Source organism: Poeciliopsis prolifica, unplaced genomic scaffold (genome assembly GCF_027474105.1).
Source record: "Poeciliopsis prolifica strain line A6 unplaced genomic scaffold, Auburn_PproV2 SCAFFOLD010, whole genome shotgun sequence".
NCBI classification, from domain to species: Eukaryota; Metazoa; Chordata; class Actinopteri; order Cyprinodontiformes; family Poeciliidae; genus Poeciliopsis; species Poeciliopsis prolifica.
The window spans coordinates 1,481,238-1,503,936 of NW_026562385.1; the positions used below are offsets into that span (position 1 = coordinate 1,481,238).

General features: G+C 39.7%; 1 protein-coding gene across 5 annotated transcripts in view; it reads right to left on the reverse strand.

Moving 5' to 3' along the window:
• Positions 1–22,439, reverse strand: part of arhgap44a (Rho GTPase activating protein 44a) — a 29,343-nt gene extending 6,904 nt beyond the window's left edge. For 3 of the 5 annotated variants that reach the window (XR_008606315.1, XM_055035421.1, XM_055035423.1), the window contains exons 1-20: positions 22,116–22,439; positions 11,386–11,425; positions 9,807–9,926; positions 9,641–9,717; positions 9,431–9,542; positions 9,273–9,349; positions 9,022–9,136; positions 8,815–8,883; positions 8,071–8,152; positions 7,636–7,763; positions 7,426–7,537; positions 6,442–6,523; positions 6,197–6,277; positions 5,719–5,832; positions 5,544–5,635; positions 4,791–4,977; positions 4,009–4,026; positions 3,713–3,901; positions 2,205–2,717; positions 79–224 (exon numbers count right to left, since the gene is read on the reverse strand). Coding sequence is in view for 4 of the 5 variants with exons in the window: in XM_055035421.1 (XP_054891396.1) it covers positions 79–224; positions 2,205–2,717; positions 3,713–3,901; positions 4,009–4,026; positions 4,791–4,977; positions 5,544–5,635; positions 5,719–5,832; positions 6,197–6,277; positions 6,442–6,523; positions 7,426–7,537; positions 7,636–7,763; positions 8,071–8,152; positions 8,815–8,883; positions 9,022–9,136; positions 9,273–9,349; positions 9,431–9,542; positions 9,641–9,717; positions 9,807–9,926; positions 11,386–11,425; positions 22,116–22,168 (2,407 nt within the window). In the remaining variant the exon portion in view is untranslated. The remainder of the gene's footprint in view (positions 1–78; positions 225–2,204; positions 2,718–3,712; positions 3,902–4,008; positions 4,027–4,790; positions 4,978–5,543; positions 5,636–5,718; positions 5,833–6,196; positions 6,278–6,441; positions 6,524–7,425; positions 7,538–7,635; positions 7,764–8,070; positions 8,153–8,814; positions 8,884–9,021; positions 9,137–9,272; positions 9,350–9,430; positions 9,543–9,640; positions 9,718–9,806; positions 9,927–11,385; positions 11,426–22,115) is intronic. The other 2 variants (XM_055035422.1, XM_055035424.1) reach the window with 2 other exon arrangements.
• Positions 22,440–22,699: the final 260 nt, after the last annotated feature.

Here is a 22,699-nt window from a genome sequence, read left to right on the forward strand (position 1 = left end):
ATTACTTTGAATATATTAATACAAAACACTTTTAGGTTTTGAGAGCCAGTGAGAGCTCACAGTAAGAGAAGTACTAACCTTTGCGCAGGGCGTGAGGGCTGTGCTCAGTTGAATGGGGGGACTGGGTGCTGCTCTGAGGGCTGCAGCTGGGGGGCACTGTTGGGCTTGCCACCTGGATGCCTTTGTGCCCAATCACAGGTGAAAGCTCTTTACTCTTTAGCGAACTGAAAAGCAGGCAGATATTATTATGTGAACCAGAATGAAAACAGAAAATCAGTGAAAAGGAATAGAAAGAAACTGGACTGTCTCCTTTGTGTCACCTCAACACCAAAACACCCATAACCACCATCATCACCATCACTTGGAACAGATAAATTAGACTCATACCAGAATTAAAAATGGGTTCTGAAAATCACAATATATGAAGAACAAAAACACAACTAACAGTTAAAACTTGACAGTCATAAGACTATGGAGATGTTTAAAGTAAATAATTTTAGAAGTTCAAAAAAAGCCTCAAAAATAGTAGTTATAATTGTGCAAAGCTGCAACATTTTCCAAATATTTACACTATGTGTGACATAAAAAAGCAGGGGAAACTGATTTTTCTTTTCTCTTTTGGCTACTAAATACATTGACATGCAAGACTTTATTAAAATAAAGTATTATAAATAAAGTATTTGACTACGGAATCAAGTTGACTCAGTAGTCAAATTTTTGTTGACCTGTAAATCGTTGTAGATCCAAACAGGTTCATATGTGACTTATTAAAAACAACATAAATACAAATTTCTTGACTTTGTGAGATTGAATGATTTTATTTCTTTTCTTGGTTAGATGTATTGTTACTTTTTCATTTAAAAAATTGCTATTAGATTTTTTTTTATTCAAAAGTGTGCTAACTTTAAGTAATTGGAGATTTGTGGTCCTATTGACTGAGAACTTAAAAATAAAAGAAAAAAAACAAAAGCTGACAATAGCAGACTTTGTGTAGAACCTACAACACACAGACAGTGAGAGGACCAAGAATGACCTACATAAAGTACAAATTTGTGGCAAGAAAAAATGTCTCACTGTTAACTCTCTCTGTGATTGGAGGTTAAATACATATTTGAACCCTTCATTCGAGACTGTTTATTAAAATTGTAGTCGGAAGGGTCAATACGACATCAAATAATTATTTTATTTACCTTTGGCTAAAACCTTGTAGTTTTATTTCAAGCTAGAAATCAATGGCATCTCAATATTTTATCTCATTAATGTTTCAGTTTTTTTCTGCAGTGTGTTGCAGATTTAACACACAGATTAGGATAAGTACTAGCAAACGAAATAAAGTTGACCAGGGAAGTTGTGAAATCTTTTAAGACCGCAACATCTGCATGTAGTGTCAAAACAAATGAAAGAATGGTCCAGGCTATACCTGTAGAAGGTTTATTTTATGACACCCTCATGATTTCGTCTGTTCTGTGTGCTGTACTCTTCAGACAGATGTCCATGCAAAAACAATGAACTGTGCAGGGAGAAGCTCAAATGATAGTCATCAAATTTTATGTTTAAAGCAAACCACTACCTTTATAAAGCTGAAAAAAAACGTTTCTCAACGTTTTTCTAAGCAGACAATCAACTTGAAGAACATGATGTTATGAGGCAATACAACAAATCATATCAACATAAAGAATAAATATGTGATCTTATTACTACAGTAAACTTCAACATGTGAATAATTTTAGCAGGAGCAAGACATGCGACATTAACATCAATGCTCTCTGTTTAAGAACTGCAGCTCTTAAACAAATTAGATCAGTGTCACCGGTAAAAATAAACAAATAAATAAAAAATTTTTTAAAATCATTGAAATTTTTAATTTCCCAGGAGAAATTATGCTAGAACAATGAAGAAATTCCAATTTATATTTTTATATTTTTGTATGTCATAAATCAGGGTTGTCCAAGGTCAGAAGTGGTTAAAAAAACACTGTAGACTTCAAAATTTAAACAATCAAATATCATTTGAACAGTTCTGGTTGGTAGAGACACCTCACTTCAAACACTTTTCTAGACAAACCGAACGTCAAAGAACTAGAAGTCAACAGAAAGGGGAGGGGTGAAAAAGCAAAAAGCAAAATCTGAGCCAGCGAGCTAGAAGAGAAAAACAGCTGGCGCTCTGTGATGCACCCACAGTGACCACAGGAGTGTTGTATTTACCTAGTCAGCCTGGGGGGTCCTCTCTCTCGGGCACATGGACAGGCAGCCCACGGCGGGGGTGGGGGAGCGGACGAAGGGAGGCTAGGGGGGTTGCTGTGACTCTGGTCATGGCGGGTTAGTAGCAAGGGGGTTTTGACATAGAGTGGTGAAGCGTTAGTGTCGAGCGGAGGGGCTTGTGACAAGTCACCTGGCGGGCTGTGCTTGGGGAAGTGCAGACAACTAGGTTTGGGGTTTGAATTGATGTCGAGAGATGAGGAGGAGGAAGAAGAGGAGGAGGAAGGGGGCGGGGCGGGAGGAGTGAAGCCAGACCAGCGCACTGGGGGTGGTGGCGAGCCAGGGGGCTGGGACTCGGGACCTGGTGCCACAGGACGAGCGCAAGGTGGGGGCTTGGGGTAAAAGTGGTGGGGCACGGAGTGGCACGAGGAGGAAGGGTAAGGAGGGGGTGGCCGGTCCTCCCCAGGGGTTGGGTGGGCAAAAGAGGTGTCTGGCCGATTGAGCGACACGTTCTCTGAGCTGTAGACATTAAGAGAATAGACAGCACAAATAAAACAGCTCTAGTGGTTGAACAGGGAATCGCAGTGGAGAAATAAAGAATAATAAAGCTGCTGCCATGATTCGGTGTTAGTTGGTCTGTTGCTCAAACACGGTGTAAAAAAAAAAAAAGCATTTTAGACAAAGGTTAAGGCACCAGCCTTCGGACACAGCCAGCCCAGTTCAAAGTGCAAATACAAAGACAAGCACAAAGAAAAAGCAGAAAAAAGAATATTTTATTGGCAAAGGAAAAGAATACAGCGTGTAACACTTCCTCTGTGATCACCTTGTGTCTGCACACTGCAGAGAGCTCTGAGGATTTTTCTCTGTGAGCCAAAGCGTTCATCCACAGCTCACAATATTATCAAGTGGATCTCCTCACTGCTGGAAATGGAAACCGGAATTCGCAATATATGACTTATTTGCATCCCAGGTCCTGCAGTCAGCCCAGGGCAGTGTGAAACAGACACAAAACCCTTTCAATGGCTGAAAGAGCCACGGGAAATGAGGATAAAGCAAGCCAAACCAGAAGCCAAATTATCTCGTCTGACACATGGGCCGAAAAAAATGACTGAGGTTTGATTATTCATGTGCTTGAAGGTGATAACGAAAGCCCAGAAATGTAGAAAAAAAGCATTACTGCATTACTGACAGACAGGATATTTTAGCATGCTTGCAAGGACCAAAAAAATTGAAGCTTAGCACCATTTACACAGATCCAAATTCACCACAAAATTTGGACAAAAAAAAAAAAGTTACAGTCACAAATACATGACAAAGAAGTGAAGTGAGCACAGAGAGAGAGACAGAACAGAATTAGACTGAAACATCGTCGAGATGTTGCAAATCAATGAAAAAATGGGTGACACATCCTCTCATCTGAGAATGCTTATGGTGGTGATGATGGTGGTGAAAATAAGAATGACCTGCTGTGAATACGTGAGCAACAAGAGGACAGCGTCCCTATGGCAACTTACCAAACCCTTTCTCCAAGTGGCGGCGTGGCGGAGGGCGAGGTGGCGAGTTCGCAGGGCTGCTCGAGGATGAGCGTGTCAGCGGGGGAGCCAGGTCCTTGCATGCCAGGAGGGGTGGAAGAAGTCTTGCGTGTCAGGGTGGAAGAACCCTTGCGAGACACCCAGGAGGTATCCATCACTCTGACGCCCATACTGGTGAGAAACACGAGTCACATACGTCGGTGCCAACATTGAAATGAATTTAGATGGGACAGAGAGGGGGGGGGGGATGAAGTAGGAACAACGGAATGATACAGTACCTTTGTATCTTCCTAATGCTGCGTTAGTAGGGGAGATAAGAGGCAAAAAGGATATGAGGTCATAAGTGATGCAGATATGGTTCACAACACAAGAGTAGAAGACGGAAGATGAGACACTCTGGCGGTGGTCAGGGATAAGGGGTGTTCAGGAGGTGAGAGGAGGTTTACGACAACAACTGACTACTATAGAGAAACCAGTTCATTTTCATACATATTCATGACTTGAAATTAGCTAAAACTAATCCTAGCTGTCTTTCAGCATTCTGTGTCTATTACTGCTTTACTAACTTGGTTTCTTATTTCTCATAATTTTTCTCTTTGCACTGGCGGATTGAATGAGTCAGGCCAGGTGACGCACTAGCCAGACTGTGAGGGAGGAGCTTGGTGTGGGAGGACATGAAGAAAAGTCAAGAAAAATATTTCCCTGAAAAAAAAAAAAAGAAGAAATAACTAGCAGCCTCTATCAGCAGCTTGTTGCTATAGAGACAATGATACTAAGGCATTTCAGACCCCCGTTGTTGATGAATCCTGAGAACATGGGGGTGTATTTCTATGTAGGAGAATAAATGGGCAGATACCAGGATGCTCATCTCTCTGTCACATGTGAAAGTTTCAGACACATGAGGCACAAAATGTAGATTTTCTTAATGTTTTCTGAATGTTTCCCCACTTCACTGCATCTATTCAATCTCATCTTGTGCATGAGACAAGGATAAGAAGAAAGAGAGAGAGAGAGAGAGAGAACAAGGTGGGCAGGAGAGAAGCAGCCCTTGCCATCATACCCATCTTTCTTGTAAAACTCCAGCATCATGTTGTCAGTGGCAACACTCAGTGGGCGTCGGCTCTGGTCGTGCTGCTGCTGCTTGCGTTCTGACTGGTCCATGTCTGGTGAGGGCATGGAGCTGTAGTTGGAGTTGTGGTTGGTGTGAATCGGGCTCCCATAGCAGCCTGTCAGATTGAACTCGATCTCTGCGGCAGAGGCACACACATCAGCAAACTGTAACACAGGCCCATCTAAAAGGATTTCAATCCAAACACATTCTCTTGAGATGTTATGTCGTAGACTAACACTAAATAGTATGTGATTGTAAAGCAGAAGGAAAAGGGCTCTGTGATGTTAAAATAGTTTTAAATAAAAGATCTAAAGAATTGGGTGCATTCAGGCGCGGCTGAGTTGATACTCAAAGTCTTTTGAGTTTTGTCTCTATTAGGTTTGTATACGTGAACACAGCTTATTCTTGCAAAAGAGGATTTTGCTGATTGCTCTATTATAAATACAGTATTATTACTGTAATATATTGTAAACATAAAGAAAAAATGAGTTTGTATAAATAAGAGTTTCTTCAGTTATGTTGTTTCTGATCTAGAAATACTGATAGTTTTCTCATTTAGTACACAGAAGCAAAGAGGGCAATAAAATAAGGAAGCATCTTCACCAAGGTAATTTGATAACTCAGTATAGTTGCATAGCTACAAACTATGTTTCCTAGACTCATTGTAATGGTGCGTCCTGTATGTATTGATGTAATTCTGACCTCCAGGGAAGAACCAATCAGCATGCTGAATAATAGGCTCAATGATGCCAACAATCTGCAGAGAAACAGTGGTCATCATCTCCGTCATGTTGCTAGAAAGAGAAAAATAGTTTCTTATTTACGTGCAAATCAGACCCAACATTTGGTAAATCAGTGATGCAGTAGGGATACATACGGTTCTGTTTGAGTCCACAGCAAGTTAGGTCCGAGGACAATGGCCATGTTACCAGGAGTCATTTTGTTCGAATCCTGGTATTCACTCAGCTTGGCTAAAAATTTTATAAGATATCTGCAGGATTGGACAAAAAAGTCCAGTCAAACTGATCTTTTTTTTTTTCAAATTCTTAAGCAATTATTAGTAAAAAAAAACATCATAGCAGTTTGTAGTCATGTTATTGGGTTTATAGGTGTCTAACTGGCAGGAAAAAAAACAGTCCTTGTCTTCAGGTGGTCAATACTGAAACAAACTGATTATACTGCCTGCTTTTAAACTTGCTTTAACTATTAAGGAGGGAATAAATTCAGAAAGTTAGAAAAAATTTTAGGGAAGATTTATACAAACTCAATAGTATTATGAACAGGATGATCTATGTGAGACATTGTAATTGGCTTACAAAACCATTCAATATACTAAAAAAAGACAAACAGCTCACCTGAAATTGTTTAGGTTGTCTGTGGGGAGTTTTTCACATACTGCCATTAAGGCTTGCAGTCTCTTGTCTATATCTTGAATGCTGTGGAAATATTAATGAGAAAAATAAAATTCTAGCATATTTTTTTTTGTTCCATGTTTTATTAAATGTCATCATTCTTTAGGAAGACTTTGGACTATTTTCTAGTCATCATAGCCAATGGCATAATCCAAGAAATGTTTTTTAACGAGAGAAAATCAACTCACTTGGAGGCCTGAATCCATTCATCATAAAGTTCAGTGGTCATTAGTGGCTCAGGGAGTTCACGGAGGTATGATTTCAGGGCCCCTGCGGATGTAAAAAATAAAAAAGGAGGGAAAAAATTGGTCAGCTCTCTCAGAGGGTGGAGGGATGTTTTCTTTTTTTTTTTTCTTTCTTTCAAGAACTTGTGAGGCCATGCCCCATATTCCCTCTCCTCCAGCAGGCCCTTGTAGTTAATACAGCTGCCAGATTGAGCTCGTTCAACACAGCTTTCATGTTCATATGTTTAAAAGACAACGTTAACTGGTCGGGATTATGGCGAGTCTTTAAACAGCTTCTTTCAACCTTGTGATAGTGCTGACAGTGTTATAGTTATACTGATACTGCTTTAATATTTCCTTTCGTCTCCTTTCACAACCATTTTGGGATACTTTATTGAGGATTATTTCAGTACAGAGTAGTGCATAGCAGTGAAGAAGTGACTGAACTCTCTGAATGACCAGGAGTACGTAGGTCTGCAGTTGAGTCATACTGTTATTATGTTTAGTAGTTGAATTGCACAGTGCTCTGTAAGATGGTCAAAGTTTTGGCTGATGTGTTTAAGTTCTCTACAACTCTTCCCTTATCTGCCTCGTGTTTGTATTTACTATGGTGTGCTTGCTAATGTTCCCCAAATATGTTTCTGAGGCCTTCACAGAACATGGAACGATTCCTGACTTTATTTATTTAGCGGGAATCAGAGTAAAGGGAGTTGAACATGCACTTTATTGTCAAATTTAGGAAGTTTTAAAAAAATACCTTTTGATTTGTTGTTGTTATGTGACAAAATTTGGCTCAGAACGATTACCTTTCTCAGCACCTTATGTCCAAAATCCACGAGGAAGTAAACTGAAGAACAAATCTATTTACACATGAAAATTCTATTTTCATGTGTAAATAAGATGAAAACAAGATCTTATTGATCTTATTGGTGTGTGGGTGACGTTCACCTGCGATGGCGTGCGGGTCAGAGGAATACTCCTGGACGTCAAGAACTCCGCAGTCCAGCGAAGCTTTCAGCTTTTTCAGCTTGGAGGCAGATGGAGCCACTCTGAAAAGGCCCTGCAGACGACGCACCGGGAAATTACATTAACATGAACTAAATTCACACCCACATGGTATAAGTTTTGTATGAGAGTGTGGGGGTGTTTGTGCTGTACCTCCTCTTGCATGCCACATTCTAACAGCATGGTGACGCAGGCCTCAATGGGAAATGCAATCTCTCTCCCACTAATATTCAGGTGCTCCTCCAGAGACTTGCCAAATGATGGCTTCTCCACCCACGCCTCTGCAACACAAAGCAAAACACAGATGTGAAACAACACAAGTTGCAAATATGCCGTGCTCACAAAGAAAATTTTCCAGAAGATAAACTCTATAAATGTGAACAATGTATGCAAATGAATTTAGTCTTGCATTATGTTTAAGCCCGTATGCTTTAATTATTACAGTATATAATTATTGCTAAATTATGGAGTCATTTGACATCTCTGAGAAATTAGGCTCTCTTTTATATGCTGCCGTTATGTAGCTTTAGGTGCAGAAACAGAAAGGAAGCTCTACTCAGACACCTCCACGCTCTGAGGATGACTCACCTTGGTGAGCTTTAATCTGGGGCAGGACACTGTGAAGAATTTCTAATGACTTCCTGTGATACTCTGCCTGTGTTTCTATTAGCTAGAGAGGGGTGGGTGAGAGAGAAAAGGCCATCACAACACACAGAAATGCATATACAGTGCCGAAAAAGGTATTCTTACGCTTGAACTTTTTATTTATTTTTTTTACATTTTCTCATGTAAAACAACAACTTTTTATATATTTTACTGGGATTCTATGTGATAGACAAAAAGAAAGTAGCTCAGAGTTCAGAATTTATTTGAGATGGATGAAGCTAAATGCATGCTGATTTTGCGTGACTCTATACCAAGACTTGAATATTTTTTATTCTGAGATGATCTCCATCATCTCAATCTGCTCAAAATAGCTCAATCTGCTTGAGCTATTTTGCAAAAAAAAAAGAATTGGCAAACATGTCTGTCTATGTAGATGTGTGACGATAACAGAGATTATTTCTCAAGATCTGCTACTGTAATTGCATTAAAAATACATATTACTAGTTAATACATATCAATGAGAAACTTCAACTTCAGAATTATGCACTATTTTGTTTAGTCCCTCTGAAATCCCAGCAGACTACATTATGACTATATGATAAATTGTGTAATAGATCATGATGGATAAATATTCTCCAATTATCTCATTAAAATACATACTTGCTTCTGTATGTTTCTTTGAGTAAAAGGAAAAAAATCAGGAGCTTAAAAATGTGATTTACTTACTGTCTGGAAGTAGTTTGCATAGTCTATTTCTTTGGCCACAAAATTGTACATATCTGCCGACAGCTGATCCTAAAAATTAAAGAAGAGAATTAAATATCCTGGCAGCGTGGTCCATTTATGTCTAATGTGTTCACAACATTTATAAATCAGAGAGGGAAAGACACCAACGAGGACATGATTAATGATTTGCTCAGTCTGGTGACTCACTCTACAAATCTCCATCCTATTGGCTGTTTCCTCCATCTCCTCTCTGAGGGATTCGGACTTGGCACCGGGCTGCATTGTGCTTGGATGGCTGGATGACTTAGATGACTGCTGATATCTGCGGTGGGAAAAAACAAAAAACAAAACAGAACTACTGCTCTGGATATGTCGTTTCTCCAGCACACTTTTTACCATGAGTGTTAAATTAACAGGAGCGGATCGCAGCCTGGGACTTAAACATAAACGCCTTTCACCTTGTTCGCGCTGAGTCCATGTCCAAAACAAGTTTAGCTAAGTGCTTTCTCTGTTTCTGGATGTTGGGAATATCCACCTACAGAAGAAAATATCAGTAGTTGTGATGTAAGAGACGAGAAACAAAGTGCATAAGGCTGAACATTTGCATTACTTTCACCTCTGCAAGCACATAAAGAGGCTCCACCACATCTCTTTCTATTTGGAGCTCAAACTGCAGCAGCTCCTGGGCCAGCTTGTCTTCTGTGTCCCCACACAACTTCAGCATCTTTCTGTTACATGGCAACCAAGAGAATACGATCAATAACAGAAAATGTTCATCAAGAAAGAAGGAAAAAATATATAATGGGTAGATGACTGTATGCATTACCCTAGGAGAGAGTCATCCCCCAACACCGCTGCTCCCTCCTCCATGCACTGTGCCAAGATTGTGAGCGGAAGCTTTTTCTGACAGCAGAGAGAGAGATAACGTTACGAAGACATCATTGTCAGTCACCGTGCAGCTTTCCATCACCGTCACAGAGCCGGGCACTCACAGAAGGTGACTTGACAGATCTCTTCTCGGTGTCAGTGCCCTGCTGACCCTGCAGGCAGGCGGTCAGTTTCTTGTGAGTGCTATGTGTCACCTGCTTGACCAGATCCAGACGCTTCTCCACCTGCACACAGGTGGACACACGCAGGAAGCAGCTGAGTGCTAATGTCTGCACGAAGACGCAACACTGTTCTCACAGCTACACATCTGTCACCTCTCTGCAAGCTTAGCAATTCATCACGAGTTTACATTTCAGATCAGCGTCATGATAACTGCCTCAGGGTACTAAAACTTTCTAAGATGTAATCACTAAAAGGTTATGTCATTCCACTTCTACAGTTTCAAATTTAAATGAGGTGTGCCAGAAATTTCTCTTGCTACATGTAGTAGTGAAGCACTTCCATTATAAATAATGCTGTACAGCCGATTGAAAAATAAATCCTATTTTTTTAACTTAGTAACAAGTAATTAGGAATATTTCTAATTACAAAAATCATTGATTACAGGGCAGTAAAGGAGAATTGTTGAAAAAGTACTGGGATATATGTAAAATATCCAGAATTAAACAAGACATCACACTACAAAGAATAAAACGGAAATAAAAAAAAAAAACACACACACCCACTATTAAAACTAAGTATAAAATATCTGTAAACAAAATTGCCCTTCAAAAAATAAAAAATCACCACAAGTGAATTATTGAGCTCATTTGAAATTAATTGATTAATTGCTTATTATGACAGGTTTAAGCGGCAGTAGAAAACTCTCGCCACTCTCAGCAGATAGACTAATAAACTAGCTAACATGGGTTTGCTTTACTCCCACTGTTGCTTTATAAAGAACAAAACTGTGGAGTTTATCAACTCTCACTCTGCGGCAGTGAGAGTTGAGCTTTTCTTATATTTCTCACTTCCTCACTCTGTTGAGATAGATCTCACAACAAGTAATAAAGGTGCAAACACTCAAAAGTAAACCACTCTTCTCCACACTACAAGCAAATGTATTGAATAAAAGAAAGTTAGTAGTTTTCAAGTGATTATTACCTAACTAGATGTTTTTACTTTGATATTCAGTCAAGTTATCTGCTTGAATATTGGAGCTACAGTGAGCGGCTTTTGCAGACTTGCTCATAACTTTCCCACTAAAGCAGTGCTAAGGGTGGGGTTCCTTTTATTTTCAACATATATTTCCTTACAGCTGCAGTAACCTTTCATGTTATTAAGGTCAAAATGTAGTACCTCCCTTTTTTCAGCCAGCTAACTGGCAGTGGACAAAATGTGGGAAAGTGCTTTGTTAGTGCTCTGTGAAAATATTGCAAACTCCAGTTAATCCAGCGCTTTCCCTGCAGTTTGTTAAAAAGGCATTAAAACATTCAAAATGTATGAGGGAATATTTCACCAATTTGGAAATCATAATTTTTACAGGCTTGTTCCATTTTGATACTGGCATCTGTCCTATGCCTCATACACATTAAATGAAAACAGCTTGAACAGTGAGTCCTTAATATGAGGTTACTGATTTCAGTCCAGTTCCTGCTTTTAGCCACGGTTTTCCAACACAAACACATCTTTACTGCAGCTCACCTGTAGAAGATCTTCACTCAGCACCTCTGTTTTTTCTGCCCTGCAAGGACAAAAGTTTGAAACAAGGTTTGAATATTAGTTGATTCAGGCTCTTTTTATCACATTTTAACTTAAAGCTGAACTGTTACATGTATACAGACATGACAGACTTTAACATGCCACTATATTTATTTTTAGAGCATCATTTCTCACTGTATTTTGTCAACCTTCTGAACATCATCCACATGGAAGTGCTGCAAAATGGGTCACCCACTTTCCCACACCTGTATGAGAGCGTGTGTTTATGTGACTGCCTCTCCGACTCATGATCTCAAACACCGCTTAACAACAGCTTATTAAAGCCACTGATTCAATATGCCACTTCCTACTGAGGTGTATTGCGTCCCACTGTGACTCTAGTAGGCGGGGGCTCTACTCAAGCTTGTAAGTGAGGGCAGAGCTGCAGTGTAGATGAGGCTGATAAAGCCACTCAGTCAGAGAAGTGAGCGGGGTCATTAGCTTAAGAATAAGCAAATCAGTGGAAGTCAGAAATAAATGCTCTCTGCTCTGTTCAGCCAGCTTGTGTTGGATAACTTCAGCCCTTTAGCACTTAAGGTATTTTCAATGGAAACCTTTTATTCAATTTATAGAAATGAGGAAAAACTCTACCCAATCAGAGAGAACTCTGTTGAGAAATCACTGTTTTGAAAAAAACAAAGACGGCTTCCGGCTTATAGAAGCTTGCAGAGCGTCTGAATGAACCACTCCTGTGTACCCCCAGAATCCAGCAAGAATATTCTGTCTGCCCTTCAACTTCCTGTCTGCACAGCCCCTTCCTGCAATTGTGCCTGAACCATGCAAAACTCAGCAGCAAATAATGAATGAGAATTTATCTTTAGCAAAAGAATGGGCAAGACCTTAGTTTGTTTGTCTAATATTCATCAACATAAAATCAGCAAACTGGAGCTGAAATACTCTTTTCATGCTCAATGTAAGTTTGCTAAATGCACATCATGACACTTGAGAAGCTACTGTTTGTTGTTGAACTATATTTTTATTCTAGTATATTTAAACAATCTTGCTGACAAGTCAGAACTGTGCCTCAATGATGACAGTTATTAATATACTCTCTGGACCAAGATATGAATATGGAGCCATGAGAACTGGGTCGCAGCTGATTACTCAACTCTCTGAACTACAAGTGAAAAATACAGAAAATGCTTCTGTGAATGCCGAGGAAATATGTAGATTGATTGGATGTCACTGCAGTCATGACAAAAGAAGACACACTGTTAGATTAAGGAAGCCTGTGAAATTTACTAGGAACTGCTTCAGCACCTTTCACATGGACTAAGACAGCGACATGATGTTAAAGATCAGCTAGAAGATTGGAGGACTAAGCAGAGTTTTGGCGCTATCCTCTAATGGTTGCATCAGACACATCGTGATGTATCCTCACGCCCACACTAAGCTAGTGGGATTCTATTCTGCTTAATTTATTTCCATCTTTTAGCACCGCTATGTGCATTTGGCTCCTCTATCACTCCTCTGACTGCAGCAGAATAAGTCTCACCAAGAAACCAAAATTAAAAACCCAATCTTCAAAGACAAAAACAGAAAACTCAAGCTTAGATCCCTTGTTTATAGCTTTCAGTATGCTGTGTTGTTTATCAAGTAAAGTTTTCAGCTGAGTAGAAGCACACACACCTTCAAATTGCATAGAGGCTGGATGTTGGAATGTTGAGAGAAGTTATTTGAATTTTATAGACTCTATGAGAAGTTGCAAGTAGAAATACAAATTGTGTTTGTCATGCTGTCAGAGAAGTAATGGTGTCCCATTTAGCAAAAGAGTAAGAAAGGAGGAAATACATTACATATGAATCAGCAGTGAGTCATGTGGTTTAAATAATAGAAAAGATATTCATGCCCAAAAAGACTAATAATAACCAAAATGAGTGTGGGAAACAGAGGATCAGTGAGATCAGGTCAGAGGTAAAGAAGCATTTTGTATTTTCTTCAAAATCAAACCTTCAGACTCCATTTGCCAAGATAAAAGCACACAACATCATCAGGATGCAGATGAGAAACCCCTCATCTGCATCCTCTTGGGATGTTGATAAAACGCAATAAATACAGTTCTCACAATGTTTCCCCCTGCACAGTAACACTGTAACTGATGATAAAGTAAAAAAAAAAAAACATCAATATTTGTGGAATAATTATTATAAATGTGAAGAGCATAAAGGTTCAGACGTAATCCCACTTAAGTATCATCCTCATACGATTGCCAAAAAGGAAAACCTCTGGTGGTTGGCAGAGAACTGCTTGCCTACACGCTGAGAAGTCTTTTTTGTTGTGACCAAATCATGTTCAATCTTAGAATCCATGTTTTACCTGGTGTAAATGGGGCTTAACTTGTTAAGGTCTGTGAAAATCTTTTCTTGGAAAACACAAATACTGTGCAAATTGAAGGAGCAAGGAAACTATCAGGAAGATTTTACACTGAAAACCAAGTAAGTGACATTTAAAGAGTAAATATCTCCGACATCAAGGTGGAAATAAAAAAGATAGGAGCCTATCTTCAAAGAGAAAATTGTCTCATTTCGTGTTTGTCGTCAGACGATGGCATTTCCTCTTCAGAAGACAAAACCGTTTTTTCTTTTATCGGTCCTTGAAGACACAGATGAAAAGCAGGACCAGCCCTCACTGGACAACTGGACATGCCTGCTTTGTACTAAAGATCCTGATATCAAGCTAAGGCCTGGGGGAGAAGGCTGAGGTGAGGACTGATTTTCCTCTCAGCACACAGTGTGCAGATTGAGCCCGGGGAGGAAAAGTAAACACGTGGGAGAGTTGGCAGCCATGTGGGTGGTGTACTCATGGAGAGAGAGGAAGACGCTGCCAGGTTTATGCCAACCATCTGCCACAGCGCAGGCATTCCTTTACCTAAAGCTTCTGATGATTCAGAACGAGCAGGAACACAGAGATGTGCACGGACAACTTTGAATATAAAGACATGCACTTTAGAGGAAAGAAATTCTCAGACTCAAGTCATTCTGCTAAGCTCTAATTGACTTTCATATACTTTTTGCATTACAATTAAAGGAAGAGTCATTAAGTAGGCACAAAAAATAGCTAACTGCGTCACTTTGAATATCACAGATGCCATCTTGGGTGACAAAATTAACAAAGTTACTAAGAAGAAATATCTGAATGGTTTAAGGAAATTTGGACTAATGGAGTGTGGTTTGGGAAGAGATGCAGTTCATTGTGCATCTGGGACATTCCAGTAGGTTGAAGCCAAAGAGTCCATCAAGTACACAGCTGACCATTTCAGTTGCACATTCCCCATAAAACATAACTTATATAATAAATATTTCTATCTTGAGACATGTTAATGTTGGACAGCTGCATCTCCTGCCCCTCAGCACAGTCCACGGTTACTAAAGCCTGCATAATCCATGTGGAACATGGACAAAATGAACAAAATAACTTCTGTGCTAACAAACATATTGCATCAAAAGAAAGCCAACTGTCTGCTGTTGGAGATCCGAGTGTCCTCTAAACAAAAAGCGAAGCGGGTATGCATTAGTTTGCTACTACGGCTAAAAAAGCTGCTCAGTGTGATGGGGAAGCTATAGATGCGCGGCCCCTTGCTGCTTGGGCAGAATGGTGGCCCTGGGCCTCAGCAGGGCACCACACAGCCCGGAGCGCTGGCATGAGATTCACATGCACTCGTGCATTCACACAGGCAAACTCACAGCATGTTCTACGCTCCGAAATGCTTTCGAAATATTTCTCTATTCAGTGCTATTTGTTTTCAGCAGTGCGCTGTCGTGCATCTAGAGGCTCGCCTGGGTTTCTCCCATATGAGGAAAGCAGAGGGGGGCCCAATGTGATACGAGGTTACTGAAACAGAGAAACCCACTTACTGTAGTCGTCCAACAAACTAGGTCACAGTTCTGTCATGTATGCAAGAACAAATGTGGGAGAAGGCAACACACACACATGCATACACGCACAAACACACGCATATAGGCGAGCAGTGCATTCAGAAAATGCACATATGTCCGGAGAGAAAGAGCAAGAGAGCCTGCAGCTTTTTGTCACGTTTCACTGGAAACACAATCAGTGACTTATCCCTAATATCTTTACTCATGGTAAATAATTTCAAAATGTTCTCTGCACTGAGACCTCAATCACCCTCCCACCCCCATGCAAATTATTCAAATATTCATTAGAGAGACTGAAGGAAATAAGTAAAATAAAGCAAAAAATGTGAATAAAATCAAAATACACAACACAAAGAAAAACAAAAAGCTGTAAATTTTCTTGTATTTCTTCAAATCTCTTCACAGCTTTGAAATTTTAACATGTGAGCTGGCAGGCAAATGTGACGAAACACATAACTCCAAATGAGTGTTTCTAGGCAACTAGACCAAAAAAGTTGCAATCACTGTATTGACAAAGGAGAGGAAATCTTTCAGATCCTTTTTTTTTCTTATAATAAATAAGATAAAAAATGTCAAACAAGAACACTTGGAATGGAAGTAAAGAGGTAAACAAAACAGGAATTTTATTGGTGGATTAAGGCTTCCTGTTTTCAGGAGACTGGCACTGATGAATGGAAGGAAGTGGGCATGCTTGACAGGGAGTCACTCGTCTGGTTAGGAGTGTCTTTCTAACAAGAATGACGCTTTAGACCACATATATTATTTTTAGTGTCTTTCTTTTTTATTGAATTTTATGAGACAGTTTTGGAATACTTTTGGTGTTTGAAAAATAACTTAGTCCAGATGTAACTCTGAGAGAACATCAGAAATTGAGCCTGATGCCCCACATTGGCAAGATGTACGTCTTCATATCAACATCATAACAAAGTTCGGCCATCTCAATAGTTCGGTTCCAGCCATGAAACTTATTATTATACAGCTATTTTACAGCTGTATAATAGCTATTATATAGCTATATAATAATACGTTATACAGCTTCAATACACAAAGTGATGTATATCTCTTAATTTTGATATACATCAAAATTAAGAAATATACAGAAAATTTAAGCATTACATAAGATCATTTTAAAAAGACTTTTAAGACTGAAATGGTACGTTATAACCAAAGCAGCCATAGGGACAATAAAGACTGTAGTCTTTATAGTCGTTGACAACTTCAACAAGGACAATGAGTCGAACTAGGTCATTGCTAAAGAGCTGGCTGTTCACAGACTCTTGTATTCAACTATAATAAATGCAAAATTGAGTAGAAGTTAGAAAAGGTGTGGTATCAACACCTTAATGACCATAGTATCCTTCAGCTACTCTTGCCAAATGAAAACCCACCATAGAGGAACTATGGTGGGTTTGTTAGCACAAGTAATGTTCACTTGTGCTAACAATGCAGACAGACTCAAGGCTGCAATTAAACAACCTGGATTTTCTTAATACTTCTTCAGTGGCAGATCACCCCATGCCTTCTTGACACAGTCATTTCTGCAAAAAGAGACCCGGTCAAGTATTCACAGTACATGGACATTCTTTTAATGTTATGTTGTTTTGCTTCCACTGGTTTTTAAAACCCACCAAAAAGGATTGAGGTTGACCACTGTTACAGGGGCTGCATCAGAGACCAGGTTTTTTTTTTTTTTTAGAGAGAAATAGCAGCGTTCAAATGGAGAAACTGGGCTTCTGTCTGATATTACATCATCTTGCTTTTGTTGGCCAAAATGCATGGCGCCTTCACAAAGGCTCTTTATCATCACCATTATGCTGTCCCTGAAAGGCACAGAGAGTTAGCAACATGGATCTTACTGTATATGTTTATCACCTAATTACTCAATGCATTAACAGCAACAACTTTGCCAGTAAGACAAAATATCATGTAATTATTGTTTGTTAATGTTGCAGGCTTATAAAACAATTTAGTCATGGTTTCAGTTGGAAAATCTAGAGAAGTCAAGTAGGACACAGAGTAAAAACCATTGCTCCACGTGAACTCAACAAGAAACCTTCTGTGTCTCACCTGTAACTTAACATGTTTGTTTTGGTATCCAGTATGAATCTATTTCAATTTGGAGAGAAAGATGCCAACAAGCTGTTGTTTACAGACGGGGAAAAGAAAAATCTGAGACATATTTTAGGTAACATTTGTTCAAGCTATTCTTTCTCTTCCTGTGACCCTCTATTTCAGATTTTCTGCATGCCACTCTTCCATCTTTCAGAGCCAGCGTACAAGCTGTTCTGTAATGCATTCCCATAATGTGTCAGACCAGAAAAGGAAACCTAGAGCGAGACAACGCAGCAGAGAAAGAACATCTACAGCCCACAAAGAGCTGCCATTTTCTGATAATTGGATTGTGGAGTGCTGAGCTATTCAGGCTTACCCCTAAAGGCACAAGTAGAAAGACTGCATTACCACAGTGTTATGGTAAACGTTGTTACACAGGTGCAGAAGGCTGGAATGTTTCTGACCCATACTTAAATCTGTCTTATATTAGGCCTAAACAAACAAACAAACAAACAAAAAACTTTTAGTGTTGTAAATATGTGAATCCTTATGATTGACAGACTTCAGCCTTCTTCTATGTCATATGTAACTTTTAAGGTTCTTCAACCTGCCTGATTCTGTAGCATACGTAATATGATCCCCAGCTCTCAGACACCATATGAACCACACATTTGTACCACTTGACCACACAGCTGACATTGCTTCTCTGCTTCACTTACACATCCCACAATCCTGTGCTGCTTCACTATCACTACCACATTCCCAAACATAACACAAAATGGCCAATCCCCTCCACTCTCTCTCCCGAAACACATATACAAACAGCAACCTGATAGAAATATTGGTTGTTAACTTTGACTTAACGATACCGATAAGTCTAGAAAGTAGATTTGTTGCCTAGATGTCATTATTAGTGAACAATAATGCAATAAAGAAAGGTGTTGCTACACTTGTCCAAACTACAGAGTCTTAGGTGGACTACAAAGCCGACCAAGTTACCAAAAACTGCCTGTTTGCTGCCTGATGAGGCGTCTGATCTTATGTAACAACCACATTTTCTAATAGCTTGTCAAAATCCATGTATGTTTAAACAGAGGAGACAAATATCTTTATTGTTTGCATGATCACAGGGTCACAGTCCAATAATTATCTTCCTTCAAATGTTTAAAAATAAGAATTGGAAAGAACAGTCGATGGGAATTTCACAGAAAAATATACTTCTTTTCAGTAATTCCACTTGACTGAAGACATGAAAATATAAATATATTTTAATGTCAGAAAAAAAACTGTATCTTCATATATTTGGTGTCAATACATAGTTTTAACTAAGTTGAAAAAAATTTACTTAGTGTTGTGGACCTAAATAGGCCTGTGAGAGGGCAGCAGTAAAATAGGTCAAGACAAATGGAGGGTAAGGGCTGTCTGAACCAGTGTAATACAATGCTTGTTCAGACTGTATGCATGAGGACATAATAAATTCAATGTCTTTCATAGACAGTTTTATAAGCAACGGCAAAAAACAAAATGAAAACAGTCAGTCAGGTCCTGTCTGGTCTCTTTCACAATACAATATAATGGTCAGTTAAATTTTGTGGTGTGCCTAACAGATCATTCTTCACTGTAAAGTTGTGTTTTGCAGAGGTAATTGGTCCAACTGATGATAACATGGATCTTATCCACTGCAGCAGAAGCAGCAGCAGCAGCAGGTTTAGAGAGTCAGAGTGCTGCTGACACAGCACACCTGAACACCAACCCACTCCACTAGATGGAGACCTTTTCTGTCTGCGATATCTGAGACAGATATCTCAGTAAAGGCAGAAAGATGTGCTACAACAGGGGTGACTGTTCATGTTATGATCTAATAGGTAGGAGCAAACAGTCAATATAGACTCATACTTAACAAATCCATGAATATTAATGGTTGAAAGCTATTTTGAGATTAATATTCTTGTCTAGAAAGCATATAATTGCCCCCTGGATTGGATAAAAAGACAGTGAGAACTGTGCATCTATGCTAGCAGCTCCACAGAGACTGCTGGAGTTCAGGAGGGTCAGAAGCTCAAACCAGCAGAGCAATCGTGACACAGTTTGGCGAAGGCTGAAGTCTGAGTCAGCAGAGAAGGGAAAGATAAAAATTATTAAGTTGATCTGATAATTTGCTAATTCATGTTAATCTTGGACTTCAAATCATGACGAAAAAAACTAACATATAAAACATCCAGTCATTTCTGGGGAGCAAAAAAAAAACCTTCTAGAAAATGAACAGAAGGACAGCAGAACTCCAGCATTGTGTGACTATTTGAGGTGTGAAAGCTTACATTAAATGCCTGATTAATCTGCAAATGCTCATTTTTGCCCACTCACTGAATCCACACTAACAGCCTACCACACGTGGGTGCAGGGGCACACTACCCGTGCATGCATATGCAACATTAAACTCCATTAAAGATGCTTCAACAGGAAACTCCATCCATGCACACAAACCTTTTGGATAACATACTGATTTCCTTTTAGCCTTTTTGGTAAAAAAAATAAAAATACACATAATGGTTAAACGTACATACTGCAAACACACACAAAAATAATAAATTGACTTCAATTCACTGTCCTCTAGGTGCACTTAATTTTCAATGCATTATGTCAAAGCTTTCATCATAAATTACTGTTCTTGTCAATATTCAAGAGAACAGTAGGTTCTTTTGCTTTACTGTCACATTAAAATGTCAATTTCATGTTCATTTACAGATTTATTATTCCATGCTGGAGGGCTTTCTCAAGTACGCTCATGCTTTCATTTTCAAATAGACATGTCTCAGACTTTAAATTGAGGTAGTGTTCCTTGTCAAATCTTGGACCAACCTTGATACTTTTATCTTTGAGCCAAAGGGAAAAAAAAGAAGTTATATCAAATGCTTACTTCACTCCAACATGAAGTAAGCATTGCATTAAGCTGATTTAAATTGCCTTGCAACAATGGAGAAAGTAACACGATACCACTGCTCAGTAAATGGTGCCTTGTAAAATCTTTTAAACCCCTGAACTTTTCCGCATTCTGTCACAAATATAGATTTCCTTTGCCATATTAAATATGAACAATGTCCAATGCAAATAAATGCATATCCATTTCCTCCATATTTTATGTAATTAGGATAATTAATTTATTTTCATCTTGGTACAAATACAGCTGCTGTTTCAAGGCCCCAAAACTTTACAGAGAAAATTAGAGAGAAAACACTGGACAGTGTAGGTGTAAAGTTGTGGAGAAGTTTTAAACAGGGTTAGCTGGGAAGACAATATCTGAAGGTTTGAACATTTGAGCCTTTGGAACAGCTACAGCCAGGACAAGGTTGTGTACCTAATGTGACAGGCTGGGTGAGGGGAATCAATCAGAGAAGCAGCCAACAGGCTGATGGGAGCTCTGGAGGAACTGCAGCTATCCCAAGTTTAAGTGTGAGAATCTTTTTAAAGGACAAATATCAATATTGCATTCCACAAACTGCCATAAAGATAAATAGTCGCGATAAAATGTAATGTGGCAAAATGCAAAAAAAAAAAAAAAAAAAAATGTTCAAGGAGTAATACTTTTGAGCTGAATATAACTTTCCTATTTTCCATCAAATATAGAGAATGAATTTCTGTTTTTCTTCAAGACAAAATGCCCTTTCTGGTCATGTGAAGATCCTAAAACCAGCCTGCCCACCCAAACACACTGACGGTGCATAAACCATTAGACTGCAGCAAGCAATATCAAACCAAAGGCTGATTAATAAAGATAGCACAAACAGCTTTGCAAGATGTGCTCCTCCTCCTGAGAGCCTTTCACTCAAACAACCTTGTAGTAATAATGACCCAACCTTCTGGTCCTAATCCCCTTGTGCTGAGCAGAAAACACCTTCTGGCCAAGTGCTGCTTGACAAGCTGCTCTCCCTGCGCGCAGGGGAAAGGGGAGGGAGGCGATAAGCTCAGTGGACCTGTGCAAAAGGTCACAACACATCCATTCCTGAAGACAGAAGGGATTTTCAGAGACACCTACTTGTTCTCATGGACAGTCTTTTGTTATTAATGTGCTAAATTAATCAAATGGAACATGGATCTTCTAAAGGAGCATTAGAAAAGGTGTTGCCCACGTCTACCAGAGCAGATGATCCACGCTTAGGTGTTTCCCTCCTCTCAGCTGATTTTGCTGCGTAAAGACAACATTGCGCCTTTTTCCCCCCTGCACCCCCCTTCCCTCACGTCGCAGCCCTCACCCCATCCATCGGAATCACGTTCACCTATTGACAGGTTCGGTGACAGGCAGAATCTTTAAGCACAACATAATCCTCTCAATATGATTTTCGCAACGATTCAGAGTTGACACCTCGCTTTAAGAACGGGGATGCGTCGGTGAGGCTGACTGCGCTCCTGCGATTGTCTATTTTTAATGTCTTTCCGTGGGCAGGTTGGAGCTGCTGGGGCAATGCGCCTACACGCTGCCTATGCAGTAGCATGTACCACTGGACATTACGCAGAGCAACACCGGTGTTGTTTTGAACACGGGGTTCACTTTTGCACCTCACAATTAGTAATCAATTATCCACAAGCAGGCTGCATAAGTGCACCCATAAAAGAATTACATCCTATTTGTCTGGATTTTTTTTTTTATTAAAATCCTAACGGGGCCATAAAGAGGGAGGGGGAGTGGGGGGGTCTCTTTTCAATTTCACTTGGCCCGGCGACAATAGCGCACTGAGAGGCTTTGCTTACCTTCCCACCGTTTGGTTGGCGAGCTGTCGCATTCGATTGAACTGCTTCTTCATCTTGTATTTTCTGCCTTAACACCTATGTGAGAAAATATTCCGCATTATTTCTCTCAGCGCGTCGGTCCGTCCTCCAAAGAGGCGCAGCACAAAATCCTCTCTTCCATATCTTCCGTCCGTCATTGCAAACAGCCGAGCGCGAAATCGGACGCCACGGTTACATCTTTTTCTGATGATATATTTATATATTTCCCCTCCACATCAATATTCGCCCTGCTGCCTGCGCAAGGATGCTGGAGCAATTCACGATGGGCACACACACACATGCACACGCACACACACACAGGCTGAGGGCGACAGCAGTGACAAGAAGCGGCTGCGCAGCAATGCCTTATGGGAAATGTAGTAGAAAGTTCCTCCAAATGAGCAGCGCTACCAATCGCTTGGTTTATAGAAACGCTCAGATTTTAAAACATTCGCATGATTATATATTTATTAGGTACCTTTAAAACCTATATAAGTTCACAAATGCTAAACCAACGCATGACCTGACATACAAAGAATTTGATAGATTTATTGTGGTTTTACCAT